Source organism: Pongo pygmaeus, chromosome 9 (genome assembly GCF_028885625.2).
Source record: "Pongo pygmaeus isolate AG05252 chromosome 9, NHGRI_mPonPyg2-v2.0_pri, whole genome shotgun sequence".
Lineage (NCBI taxonomy): Eukaryota > Metazoa > Chordata > Mammalia > Primates > Hominidae > Pongo > Pongo pygmaeus.
In genome coordinates this window covers 65307893-65320606 of record NC_072382.2, presented here as the reverse complement: position 1 = coordinate 65320606, position 12714 = coordinate 65307893, and the positions used below count along the sequence as shown (strand labels likewise).

Below are 12714 nucleotides of genomic sequence, written 5' to 3'. Positions count from 1 at the left end.
GAAGTTGAGACTGCTGTGAGCCATGATGGCACCACTGCACTCCAGCTTGGGTGACAGAGCAAGACCCTGTCTCAAAAAAAATAAATAAAATTATGAAATCAATCTTTTCATTTGTCAGGCTTTTAAATAATTTTTAAAAAGGCTTTTAAAGAATTAACATTAGTTAATTCTCAGAAGTTACAGTGTTAGTTTTATTCAGAATCTTACTGAGCACTGCAACCCGGGAGAGTCTTTCAGAGAGTCTGTGTTAGACTGCTCCAAAGCAGCGTTTCAGCCCTCAGCTTCTACACAGGCGGTGGAGGTTCTGCATGTGCTCGGAAGTTACCTAAAGGTGCTCAGAGGTTACATTAGAGCAAAATCTCATCAAAGTCCAGGAGCGAGAGTACGTCTGGTTATAGATTACAGAGGTATATTCATTAATCTTGTCAGATGTTATCTTATGGATAGGAAAAGGCAAGGGCTCATTGAACTTATCTTTTCCAAAAATGCAGTGATTCAGACATGGGAAACTGTGCTCTATCCTGCTTATGGTCTTCAAGCATTTTTCCAGAGAGCTGAGCTCAGACACTGAGCCAGGGGTTTGGGAAGTTTATGCTGACAAGCAGAATGAGCAAACGTGGTTCTTCACAGCAAGGGCGGACTGTGTGGCTAGCCAGAGACAGATGTTTGCTACTTTGCCTCACACATTTATGACTTTTGGGATTTGTGTCTTCTTAAGAAGGAAGCTCTTCTACTACCCCTACCCTAAGATTATAAAATAGTGTCCTCATATTGTTTCTGCTATTTTTAAAAGCATCAAGTGCTCTTTAATCCTTGTGAGGTGCATTCTGAATAGCTGTGAGAAAGGAACCTATTTTATTATTTTACCAAATGTTTAGCCAGTTGCTTCAAATATGCTAATTAGTTCATTTTAATCCCAGTAATTTGAAATGCCATCTTTCAAAAATATCAAACATTCATAATTCTTGATTCTATTTCTAGACAGAGCCATTTGCCTAATTCAGTATTAATATTGCATTATTTAATTTTTACTGTTTTCTGCAACTGCATAATCTATCTTGATATCTGATATACAATGTTTTCCCTCATTCTTTTTTTCCCCCCAGAATTGCAGGGCAAAATCTTGTGCATTTTTTCTTCAATAGTAACATTAGAATGAGCTTTTTAGATTCTATAAATAATAACACTGGGATTTTGGTTAAGAATTATAGATTAAATGTAGGAGAGTTGGCATTTTTATAGTAGTGAGTCTTTTCAGTTTGGATCATCATGTGTTTTTCCATTTATTTAGGCCACCATTTAGGTCTGCTTTTGTCTTTTTTTTTTTTTTAGGATTTTCAGTATATTTATTTAATTTTCTTTATCTGAGTCTTAACGTTTATTACAAAGTTAATTCTCTGTTATTTTATAGTTATGGTTTTTATCATGAATACAGTTGTAAAATTCTATTTTCTAATAGTTAATTATTGATGAGAAAAGTTATTTATTATTAATATTTTTTCTGTATCCTACCTGATAATTTAATTTTTCTTTTATTATGGAAGATTTCAAATATATACAAAGTAAACAGAATAAGTTATGAACTGCCACGTACCTACCCCAAAGTTTCAACAATGATTAACATTTTGCCATTCTTGTTTTGACTCCGTTCCTACTTTCCACTCCCAAAATTGCTCTTACTTTTTACAGTTCTTTTTTACCTCTTAGATTAAAAAAATTTAAAGTTTATTTTGAGATAACTGTGGATTCACATGCAGTTGGGAGAAATAATACAGAGAGATCTCATGTACCCTTTACTCACTTTTCCCCAGTAGTAAAATCTTACACAACTCCAGTACAATATCACAAGGATGTTGACATTGATACAATCAAGATAAAGAGAATTTCCATCACCTCAAGAATCTCTGGTGTTGTCCATTTATAGTTACATTCATTTCTCTGCCACTCCCACTTAACCCCTGGCAACCACTAATCTGTTCTCCATTTCTGTAGTTTTGCCATTTCAAGAATGTTATATAGGCCAGGTACAGTGGCTCATGCCTGTATTCCCAGTACGTTGGGAGGCCGAGGCAGGCGGATTACGTGAGCTCAGGAGTTTGAGACCAGCCTGGGCAACATGGTCAAATCCCCATCTCTACTAAAATACAAAAAATTAGCCAGCGCCTGCAGTCCCAGCTACTCAGGAGGCTGAGGCAGGAGAATTGCTTGAACCCTGGAGGCAGAGGTTGCAGTGAGCTGACATCATGCCACTGCATTGCAACCTGGGTGGCAGAGAGTGTTATATAAATGGAATCGTACATTATTAGATAACTTTTTGAGATTGAAGTTTTTTCACTTAGCATAATTCTCTGGAGATTCACCCAGATAGTATAACAATAGTTCATTCCTTTTTATTGCTGATTAGTATTCCATGGTATGGGTATACCACAATTTGTTTAACCCGTCACATGCTGAAGGACATCTTGGTTATTTCCAGTTTTTGGCTATTATGAATAAAGGTGCTATAAACTTTTGGGTACTGGTTTTGTGTGAACATGAGTTTTCATTTTCCAGGATATATGCCTAAGAGTGCAATTATATGCATGGTATAATGGATGGTAATTGCATGTCTAACTTTTTAAAAAATTGAAAAACTATTTTCCAGTTTGGCTGTATTGTACCATTTTACATTTCCATTAGCTATGTATGAATGATCAGGTGTTTCCACATTCTTGCCAATATTTGGCATTGTTACAATTTATGTTTTAGCCATACTAATAGGTGCATAGTGATATCTCACTGTAGTATTAATTTGCATTTTTCCCATGGCTAATATGTTGAACATCTCTTAATGTGTTATTTGCCATCTGTATACCTTAATTGATAAAATGTCTCTTCATGTCTTTTGTTTTTGTTTATTTTCTAATTGGATTTTTTTTTTTTTTTTTTTACTGTTGTGTTTTAGGAATTTTTTTTGTTTTGGTGGGGGGACAGGATCGTGCTCTGCCACCCAGGCCGGTGTACCTTGGTGCAATGATAGCTTACTGGAAACGTAAACTCCTGGGATCAAATGATCCTGTGGCTTCAGCCTCCCAAGTAGCTAGGATGCTTGGCTAATTTTGTATTTTTTTAGAGACAGAGTCTCACTATGTTGCCCAGGCTGATCTCGAACTTCTGGTCTCAAGCAGTCCTCCCTTCTTGGCCTCCTAAAGTGCTGGGATTATAGGCATGAGAATTCTTTACATATTCTAGGTGCTAGTCCTTCGTTGAAGTTTAATATTGTTCTATTTGTCTATTTTGGTTTTTGTTGCCTGTGTTTTTGAAGTTTTAGCCATAAATCTTTGCCTGGACTAATGTCCTTGAAGCATTTCCTCTATATTATCTTCTAGTATTTTTTATAATTTTGGGTCTTAAGTTTATGTTTTTAATTCATTTTGAATTGATTTTTGTATGTATGATGCCTCCAGCTTTGTTCTTCTTGCTTAGGATTGCTTTGTCTATTCAGGGTCTCTTTTGGTTCCATACGCATTTTAGGATTTTTTTTTTTTTTGAGACAGTCTCCCTCTGTCACCAGGCTGGAGTGCAGTGGTGCAATCTTGGCTCGCTGCAATCTCTGCCTCCTAAGTTCAAGTGATTTTCCTGCCTCAGCCTCCTGAGTGGCTGGGACTACAGGCACCTGCCATCACGCCTGGATAATTTTTGTGTTTTTAGTAGAGATGGGGTTTCACCATGTTGGCCAGGATGGTTTCTATCTCTTGACCTTGTGATCCACCTGCCTCAGCCTCTCAAAGTGCTGGGATTATAGGCATGAGCCACAGCACCCAGCCCAGGATTTTTTTTTTTCTATTTCTGTAAAGAATGTAATTGGTATTTTTATAGGGCTTGCATTGAATCTGTAAATTGCTTTGAGTAGTATGGCCATTTTAACAATATTAATCCTTCCAATTCATAAGGATGAGATGTCTTTCCATTTTTTTGTGTGTCCTCTTCAATTTCTTTCATTGGTGATTTATAGATTCCCTTGTAGAGGTCTTTCACTTCTTGGCTAAATGTATTCCTAGGCATTTTGTTTGTAGCTATTGTAAATGGGATTATTTTATTGATTTGTTTTTCAGCTAGTTTGTTATTGGTATGTAAAAATGCTACTGATGTTTGTATGTTGATTTTGTATCCTGCAACTTTACTGATTTCATTTATTGGTCCTAAAAGTTTTTTGGTGGCATCTTTAGGTTTTTCTATATATAAGATCATGTTGTCTACAAAGAGGGACAATTTGACTTCCTCTTTTACTTTTTTTTTTTTTTCCTGAGATAGAGTTTTGCTCTTGTTGCCCACGCTGGAATGCAATGGCGCGATCTCTGCTCACTGCAACCTCTGCCTCCTGGGTTCAAGTGATTCTACTGCCTCAGCCTCCTGAGTAGCTGGGATTACAGGCACATGCCACCACACCTGGCTCATTTTTGTATTTTTAGTAGAGACGGGGTTTTGCCATGTTGGCCAGGCTGGTCTCGAACTCCTGACTTTGGCTGATCTGCCCACCTTGGCCTCCCAAAGTGTTGAGATTATAGGCGTGAGCCACGGTCCCGGCCACACTTCCTCTTTTTCGATTTGGATGCCTTTCATTTCCCTCTTTTGCATGATTGCTTGGGTAGGACTTCCAGTACTATGTTGAATAAGTGTGGTGAAAGTGAGAATTTTTGTCTTGTTCTAGTTACTAGAGGAAAGGCTTTCAGCTTTTCTCATTGAGTAGATTAGCTGTGGGTTTGTCATATATGGCCTTTAGTACTTGTTTTGGTATGTTCCTCCTGTGCCTAATTTGTTGAGAGTTTTTATTGTGAGAGGATCAAATGCTTATCTACATCTGTTGAGATAACTGTATAGTTTTTTTGATGTGATGCTGCAACTGTTAATGTGACATATTAATTCAACTGGTACAATAACAATCAATGAGTGGTGGAAAACTACCTATTCCATTTTTATTTGTTCACTTTCATCAACATTTTTTTTCTTTATTGGGCATCCAATTTAGTAAAGCCTTTTGCCAGATATTGGAGATAACATTAATCTTTATCTGAGGTGGGAAGATTGCTTGAGTCCAGGAGTTTGAGACCAGCCTGGATGTCTTGGCAAAACCTCATCTCTATAAAAAATACAAAAATTAGCCGGGCATGGTGGTGTGTGCCTGTAGTCCCAGCTACCCAGGTGGCTGAGGCGGGAAGATTGCTTGAGCCTGGGAGGCGGAGGTTGCAGTGAGCCGAGAACAGGCTACTGCACTCCAGCCTGGGCAACAGAGTGAGACTGTCTAAAATCAAACAAACAAACAGAAAACAAAAGTTATTATTGATATGTGAGAACTTATTTCTGTCATTTTGATGTTTTCTGCTTGTCTGTATACCCTTTGTCCCTTTCTTCCTCTTTTACTGTTTACTATTGAGGTTTAGTAGATTTCTGTAGCAGTAATGTTTGACTTCTTTCTCTTTCTTATTTATATATCTACTGTACCAGTTTTATATTTGCATGTGTTTGCTTGTTGGCATATATTGTCCTTTTGCTTTCAGATATAGGACTGACTTAAGCCTGTCTTGTAGGACCAGTCTAGTGGTGACGAATTCCCTCAGTTTTTGCTTGTCTGGCATTTTATTTCTCTTCATTTTCGAAGGATAGCTTTGCTAGGTTTAGTATTTTTGGCTGATAGTGTTTTTCACTCAGCACTTTAAACATACCATTGTATTCTCTTCTGGCCTGTAAAGTTTCTGCTGAGAAATCTGCTGTTAGATTGATGGGGATTCCCTTATACGTGACTTGATGCTTTTATCTTGCTGTTTTTAGAATTCTCTCTTTGTCTTTGACTTTTGATAGTTTGACTATAATATGTCTTGGAGAAGACCTTTTTGGGTCGAATCTGTTTGAGGATCTCTGAGCTGTATCTGGGATGTCTAAATCTCTTGCCAGACTTGGGAAGTTGTTAGCTATTATTTTGTTAAATAGATTTCCTATGCCTTTGCTCATTTCTCTTCCTTCTAAAACTCCCAGAATTTGAACATTTGGTCACTTTATGGTGTTCTATATGTTATATAGGCTTTCTTCATTTTTTTTTTCTGAGCTGTCTTCAAGTTCAGAAATTCTCTCCCCTTCCCTTTCCCCTTCCCCTTCCTCTTTCTTTGCCTGCCTGCCTTTCTTTTTCTTTCTTTCTTTCTTTCTTTTCTTTCCTTTCTTTCTTTCTTTCATTCTTTCTTTCTTTCTTTCTTTCTTTCTTTCTTTCTTTCTTTCTTTCTTTTTCTTTCTTCTCTTTCTCTCTCTCTCTTTCTTTCTTTCTTTTTTCTGAGATGGTGTCTTACCTTATCACCCAGGCTAGAGTGCAGTGGTGCAATCTCAGCTCACTGCAACCCCCGCCTCCTGGGTTCAAGCGATTCTCCTGCCTCAGCCTCCTGAGTAGCTGGGACTACAGGTGTGTGCCACCATGCCCAGCTAATTTTTGTATTTTTAGTAGAGACATGGTTTCACCATGTTGGCCCAGCTGGTCTCGAACTCCTTACCTCAAGTTATCTGCCCACCTCAGTCTCCCAAAGTGTTAGGACTACAGGCATGAGCCAATGTGCCCAGCCAGAAATTATTTCTTATGCCTAATCTAGTCTATTGTTGAAGTTGTCTATAGTATTTTTTATTTTATTCATTGAATTCTTCAGTTCCAGGATTTCTGTTTGTTTTTTCTTTTTTTTTTGAGACAGAGTCTCGCTCTGTCGCCCAGGCTGGAGTGCAGTGGCACGATCTCGGCTCACTGCAAGCTCCGCCTCCCGGGTTCATGCCATTCTCCTGCCTCAGCCTCCTGAGTAGCTGGGACTACAGGCGCCCGCCACCACGCCCGGCTAATTTTTTTGTATTTTTTAGTAGAGACGGGGTTTCACTGTGTTAGCCAGGATGGTCTTGATCTCCTGACCTCGTGATCTGTCCGCCTCGGCCTCCCAAAATGCTGGGATTACTTTGGCGTGAGCCACCGCACCCGGCCACCTGTTTGTTTTTTATTAAATGATATCTATTTCATTGTGGAATTTTTCATTCAGATCATAAATTGTTTCCTTGATTTCTATTTTTTACCTGTGTTCTTTTGTAACTCACTGAGTTTCTCTATTCTTTTCAAGCATTTCATAAATTTCCTTTTCTTTCAGATCTGTTATCAGAGAATTATTGTGTTCCTTTGGAGGTGTCATGTTTCGTGTGTGTGTGTGTGTGTGTGTATGTGTGTGTGTGTGGTTTGAGACAGGGTCTATCTTTATCACCCAGGCTAGAGTACATAGTTTGCTGCAGCCTCAAAGTCTTGGGCTCAAGGGATCCATCTGCCTCAGTCCCCCAAGTAGCTAGAACTATGGGCATACACCACCAGGCCTGGCTAAGTTTTTACTTTTCATAGAGATAGGGTCTTGCTATGTTGCCCAGGCTGGTCTCCAACTCCTGGCCGTAAGCAATTCCCCTTGTCGCCTTATTAAGCACTTATTTATCTGTCAGGCACTTTATTTTATTTTATTATTATTTTTTGAGATGAAGTCTCGCTCTGTTGCCTAGTTTAGAGTGCAGTGGCATGCTCTTGGCTCACTGCAACCCTGCCTTCTGGGTTCAAGCAATTCTCATGCCTCAGTCTCCCGAGTAGCTGGGAATACAGGCATGCATCACCACGCTCAGCTAATTTTTTGTGTTTTTAGTACAGATGGTGTTTCACCATGTTGATCTTGAACTCCTGACCTCAGGTGATCTGCCCCCCTCAGACTCCCAAAGTGCTGGGATTACAGGTGTGAGCCACCACATCCAGCCTCCAGTGCCTTTAAATAATTTTAATTTTTTTTCCAGATTTTATTATTGTTATCTAAACGAGGGTTAGTATAACCAAGGTACTCTGCCAGTATGGGCAGATGAAAGTCCCTAGTTGCTGAATTTTGTGTGTTGATCTTTTTTTAAAAGTTTTAATTTTAAAACATTTAAATAGTTTTTGGAGTACAGGACAAGTTCTTTAGTGGTGATTTCTGGGATTTGGTGCATCTGCCATCTGAGCAGTGTACATTGTACCAAATATGTAGTCTTTTATCCCCCTCCCACCCTTCCCCCACCCCAAGTGTCAAAATTTTGTTAATTCATTCTTATGCCTTTGTATCCTCCTAGCTTAGCTCCTCTCCACTTATAAGTGAGAACATATGATATTTAGTTTTCCATTCCTGAGTTACCTACCTTAGAATAATGGCCTCCAGCTTCATCCAAGTTGCTACAAAAGACATTATTTCATTTTTTTTTATGGTTGAGTAGTATTCCGTGGTATATATATACACCATATTTCTTTATCCACTCGTTGGTTGATGGGTACTTAGGTTGGTTCCACATTTTTGCAATTGCGAGTTGTGCTGCTATAAACGTGTGTACTTGTGTCTTTTTCATATCATGACTTGTTTTTCTTTGGGTAGATACCCAGTAGTGGGATTGCTGGATTGAATGGTAGTTCTATTTTTAGTTCTTTAAGGAATCTCCATACTGTTTTCCTTAATGGTTGTACTAGTTTACATTCCTACCAGCAGTGTAAAAGTGTTCCCTTTTCACCATACCCACACCAGCATCTATTGATTTTTAACTTTTAAATTATGCCCATTCTTGAAGGATTAAAGTGGTGTCTCATTGTGGTTTTAATTTGTATTTCCCTGATAATTAGTGATGTTGAACATTTTTTCGTATGTTTATTGCCTCCTTTTTTTTTTTTTTGAGACAGAGTTTTGCTCTGTTACCCAAGCTGGAGTGCAATGGTGTGATCTCAGCTCAGTGCAACCTCTGCTTTCTGGGCTCAAGTGATCCTCTAGCCTCAGCCTCCCGAGTAGATGGGACTACAGGTATGAGCCACCATACCTGGCTAATTTTTGTACAGATAGGCTTTCACCATGTTGCCCAGGCTGGTCTTGAACTCCTGAGCTCAAAGTGACTCACCTACCTCAGCCTCCAAAAGTGCTGGGATTACAGGCTACCACGCCCAGCCTGTATATCCTCTTTTGAGAATTTTCTATTCATGTTCCTTGCCCATTTTTCAATAGGCTTATTTTTTTTTCTTTGTTTGAGTTCCTTATAGATTCTGGTTATTAGTCCTTTGTTGGATGCATAGTTTGCAAATATTTTCTCCCACTCTGTGAGTTGTCTGGTTACTCTGTTGATTATTTCTTTTGCTGTGCAGAAGCTCTTTGTTTAATTAGGTCCCATTTATTTATTCTCGTTTTGTTGCATTTGCTTTTGGGTTCTTAGTCATGAATTCCTTGCCTAAGCCAATGTCTAGAAGGGTTTTTCTGATGTTATCCTCTAGAATTTTTATGGTTTCAGGTCTTAGATTTAAGTCTTTGATCCATCTTGAATTGATTTTTGTGTAAGCTGAGAGATGAGGATCCAGTTTCATTCTCTATAGGTGGCCTGCCAGTTTCCCCAGCTCCATTTATTGAATAGAGTATCCTTTCCCCAGTTTGTGTTTTTGTATGCTTTGTCAAAGATCAGTTGGCTGTAAGCATTTGGTCTTATTTTTGGAATCTCTATTCTGTTCCATTGGTCTACATGCCTATTTTTATACCAGTAACATGCTGTTTTGGTAACTATAGCCTCATAGTATAATTTGAAGTCAGGCCGTGTGATGCCTCCAGATTTGTTCTTTTTGCTTAGTATTACTTTGCCTATGTGGGCTCTTTTTTGGTGCCATATGAATTTAAGAATTGTTTTTTCTAGTTTTGTGAAGAATGATGATGGCATTTTCGTGGGAATTGCATTGAATCTGTAGATTGCTTTAGGCAGTGTGGTCATTTTCACAATTTTGATTCTACTCATCCATGAGTATGGCATGTGTTTCCATTTGTTTGTGTCATCTATGGCTTCCTTCAGCAATGTTTTATAGTTTTCCTTGTATAACTCTTTCACCTCCTTGGTTAAGTATATTCCTGAGTATTGTATTGTATTTTGCAGCTGTTGTAACAGGGATTGAGTTCTTGATTTGATTCTCAGCTTGGTTGTTGGTGTATAGCAGTGCTACTGATTTGTGTACATTGATTTTGTATCCTAAGATTGTACTGAATTCGTTTATCAGATCTAGGAGATTTTTGGATGAGTCTTTAGGGTTTTCTAGTTATATGATCATATTGTCAGTGAACAGCAACAGTTTGATTTCCTGTATGTCTATTTGGATGCCCTTTATTTCTTTCTCTTGTCTGATTTCTTTAGCCAGGCCTTCCAGTAGTATGTTGAATAGAAGTGGTGAAAGTGGCATCTTTGTCTTGTTCCAGTTCTCGGGGGAATGCTTTCAACTTTTCCCCATTCAGTATTATGTTCAGTGTGAGTTTGTCATCTATGGCTTTTATTGCTTTGAGTTAGGTCCCTTCTATGTTGAGAGTTTTTATCATAAAGTGATACTGGATTTTATAAAATGCTTTTTCTGCATCTATTGAGATGATCCTATGATTTTTGTTTTTAATTCTGTTTCTGTAGTGTATCACATTTACTGACTTGCATACATTAAATCATTCCTGCATCTCTGGTATGAAACCCACTTGATCATGATGTATTATTTTTTTTTTAGGATTTTTGCATCTATGTCTATCAGGGATACTGGTCTGTAGTTTTCTTTTTTTGTTAAGTTGTCTCCTGGTTTTGGTATTTGGATGATACTGGCTTCACAGAATGACTTAGGGAGGATTCCCTTTTTCTCGACTTTTGGAATAGTTTCAGTAGGATTGGTACCAATTCTTCTTTGAATGTCTGATAGAATTCAATTGTGAATCCATCTGGTCCTGGACTTATTTTTGTTGCAATTTTTAAAAATTACTGATTCATTGTTACTGCTTGTTATTGGTCTGTTCCAGGTTTCTATTTCTTCCTGATTGAATCTAGGAGGGTTGTATATTTCCACAAATTTGTGTGTTGATCTTGTATTTGCCCATTCTTTACTAAATATCTTATTAGTTCTAAAATTTCAGCTGTAAATAATATTTCCCTTTCTCATATTGGTACCTCTTAATTACTTTTCTTATCAAATCTCATTGTCTACAACTTATAGTCTAAACTTGGAGATGACACAGCAGGTATCCTTGTCTTGTTCCTGACTTTAGTGAGAATACTTCCAGTGTTTCATCATGAAAGCATGATATTTTATGTAGGCTTCTAATAATTATTTGTGAAGGAGGAGTTTCTCTTTTTAAAATTAGAAGTAAGTATTTAATCTTTACAGTGCTGTTATTAGCATTTACTGAGATGAACACATGATTTTCTCCTTCAATCTGAGTTTATGTAATTAATTACATTATACATTTCCCAATGTTGAGGCATCCTGATGTTCTTAGAATAAATCCTACTGGGTCATGATGAATTGATTTTTAAAAATATCATAATGTTAGATTTAATTAGGTAATACATTATTTATAATTTTAAAATTCATATTTGTAATTGAGACTTGCCAGAGATTTCTTCTTTTGTTTTCATGGTCTATTGTCCTCCAGCTTTGACATCAGGTTTATGCTAATCTTTAACAGATACTTAGCCTGCCAACTCGATGTAATCCACAGTAATGTCTCCCTATAAGATTTCTGAAGAGATTGGTGTGAGGTAGATATTATTATCATCAATTTTTGTTCAGATGTGGTAACTGAGGCACATTGAGAATTATAGTGTCTAATGTTTATGATGTAAGTCAGTGACTAGCAAACTACTTATTTATGAAAATACTACAATTATTCTTTTAATTTCTGGAGTTGAGAGGAGAGCAAAGAATAATTACTCCTCTGATCCTCTCCAGCTACTCAAACTAATATTGTTGTTTATTTCTGTTTCTCTCTGTTTTTACTAGGCTAGGAATTATCTGTGAATGTAGGACCACTGGATTTGCAGTCTTCCTCTGACACTGTGGAGAGTTTCTAGGAATGAAACACATATATGGCCTTGGGTCTGCTTTTTTTTTCTTTTTTTTTTAATAGAGATGAGCATCTCACTATGTTGCCCAGGGTAGTCTTGAACTCCTAGCCTCAAGCAATCCCCACCCGACCCTGCCTCTCAAAGTGATGGGATTACAGGCATAAACCACCATGCCTGGCCAGAAGGTGCTTTAACAACAAATCTGAAAATTGTTCAGAAGAGAAACGTTGAGCATGAACACCATCTGTGCGAGTCATTTACCTATTGTCCTCACCTCTAAATCTACCTTCTGTACTCTTCCCTGTAATGATGGGGCTAGGTGTCCTCAAACTGTTTCTCAGACTTCTTTGTAAGCTTGCTTCCTGTTCAGTTCTGCCAATAGGGGTCACTAGAGAGAGACTGGGAGGCAGAAGGAGAGGAGAACATGCTTCCTGTTTTTTCTGTTCTTGTTAATGTTGCTTACAGGACCAGCAATGCTTCTTCACCTAGAGGCACTTCCCCCAGCAGTGGCAGTTGGTTCTAGCCTACAGCTTCTTTCAGCACTACTGGAATCAGCCTCAGTGATTCCCCCTGTACCCGCTCAGAGATTACCAACAGCAGCCAGATGGTTCTACCTTCCACAAAGATTGTGGTTGCAATTCTGGGCTTCTAAGTTCTGGTTACTTCATATTTTTCCTTTTGTTCCTCCAGCCCTAGAGGTGGTAGCTGCTTCCTGAAGTTATTATTTCTAGATGACTTTTGCTTTTTCAGCCTTTGTATTTTGCTTTGCAGCCCTCTAATGCCTGTATAACCAATTTCCCTGTAATAAATAAATTTCCTCCATTGAAA

General features: G+C 38.0%; 1 protein-coding gene across 1 annotated transcript in view; it reads left to right on the top strand.

Moving 5' to 3' along the window:
- LOC129008642 (uncharacterized) overlaps window positions 1-12714 on the top strand; it is a 22839-nt gene extending 10125 nt beyond the window's left edge. Inside the window, exon 3 of the mRNA XM_054441013.2 lies at window positions 11822-12714. Within this exon, the coding sequence (XP_054296988.1) occupies window positions 11822-11873 (52 nt within the window). The 3' untranslated portion in view covers window positions 11874-12714. The remainder of the gene's footprint in view (window positions 1-11821) is intronic.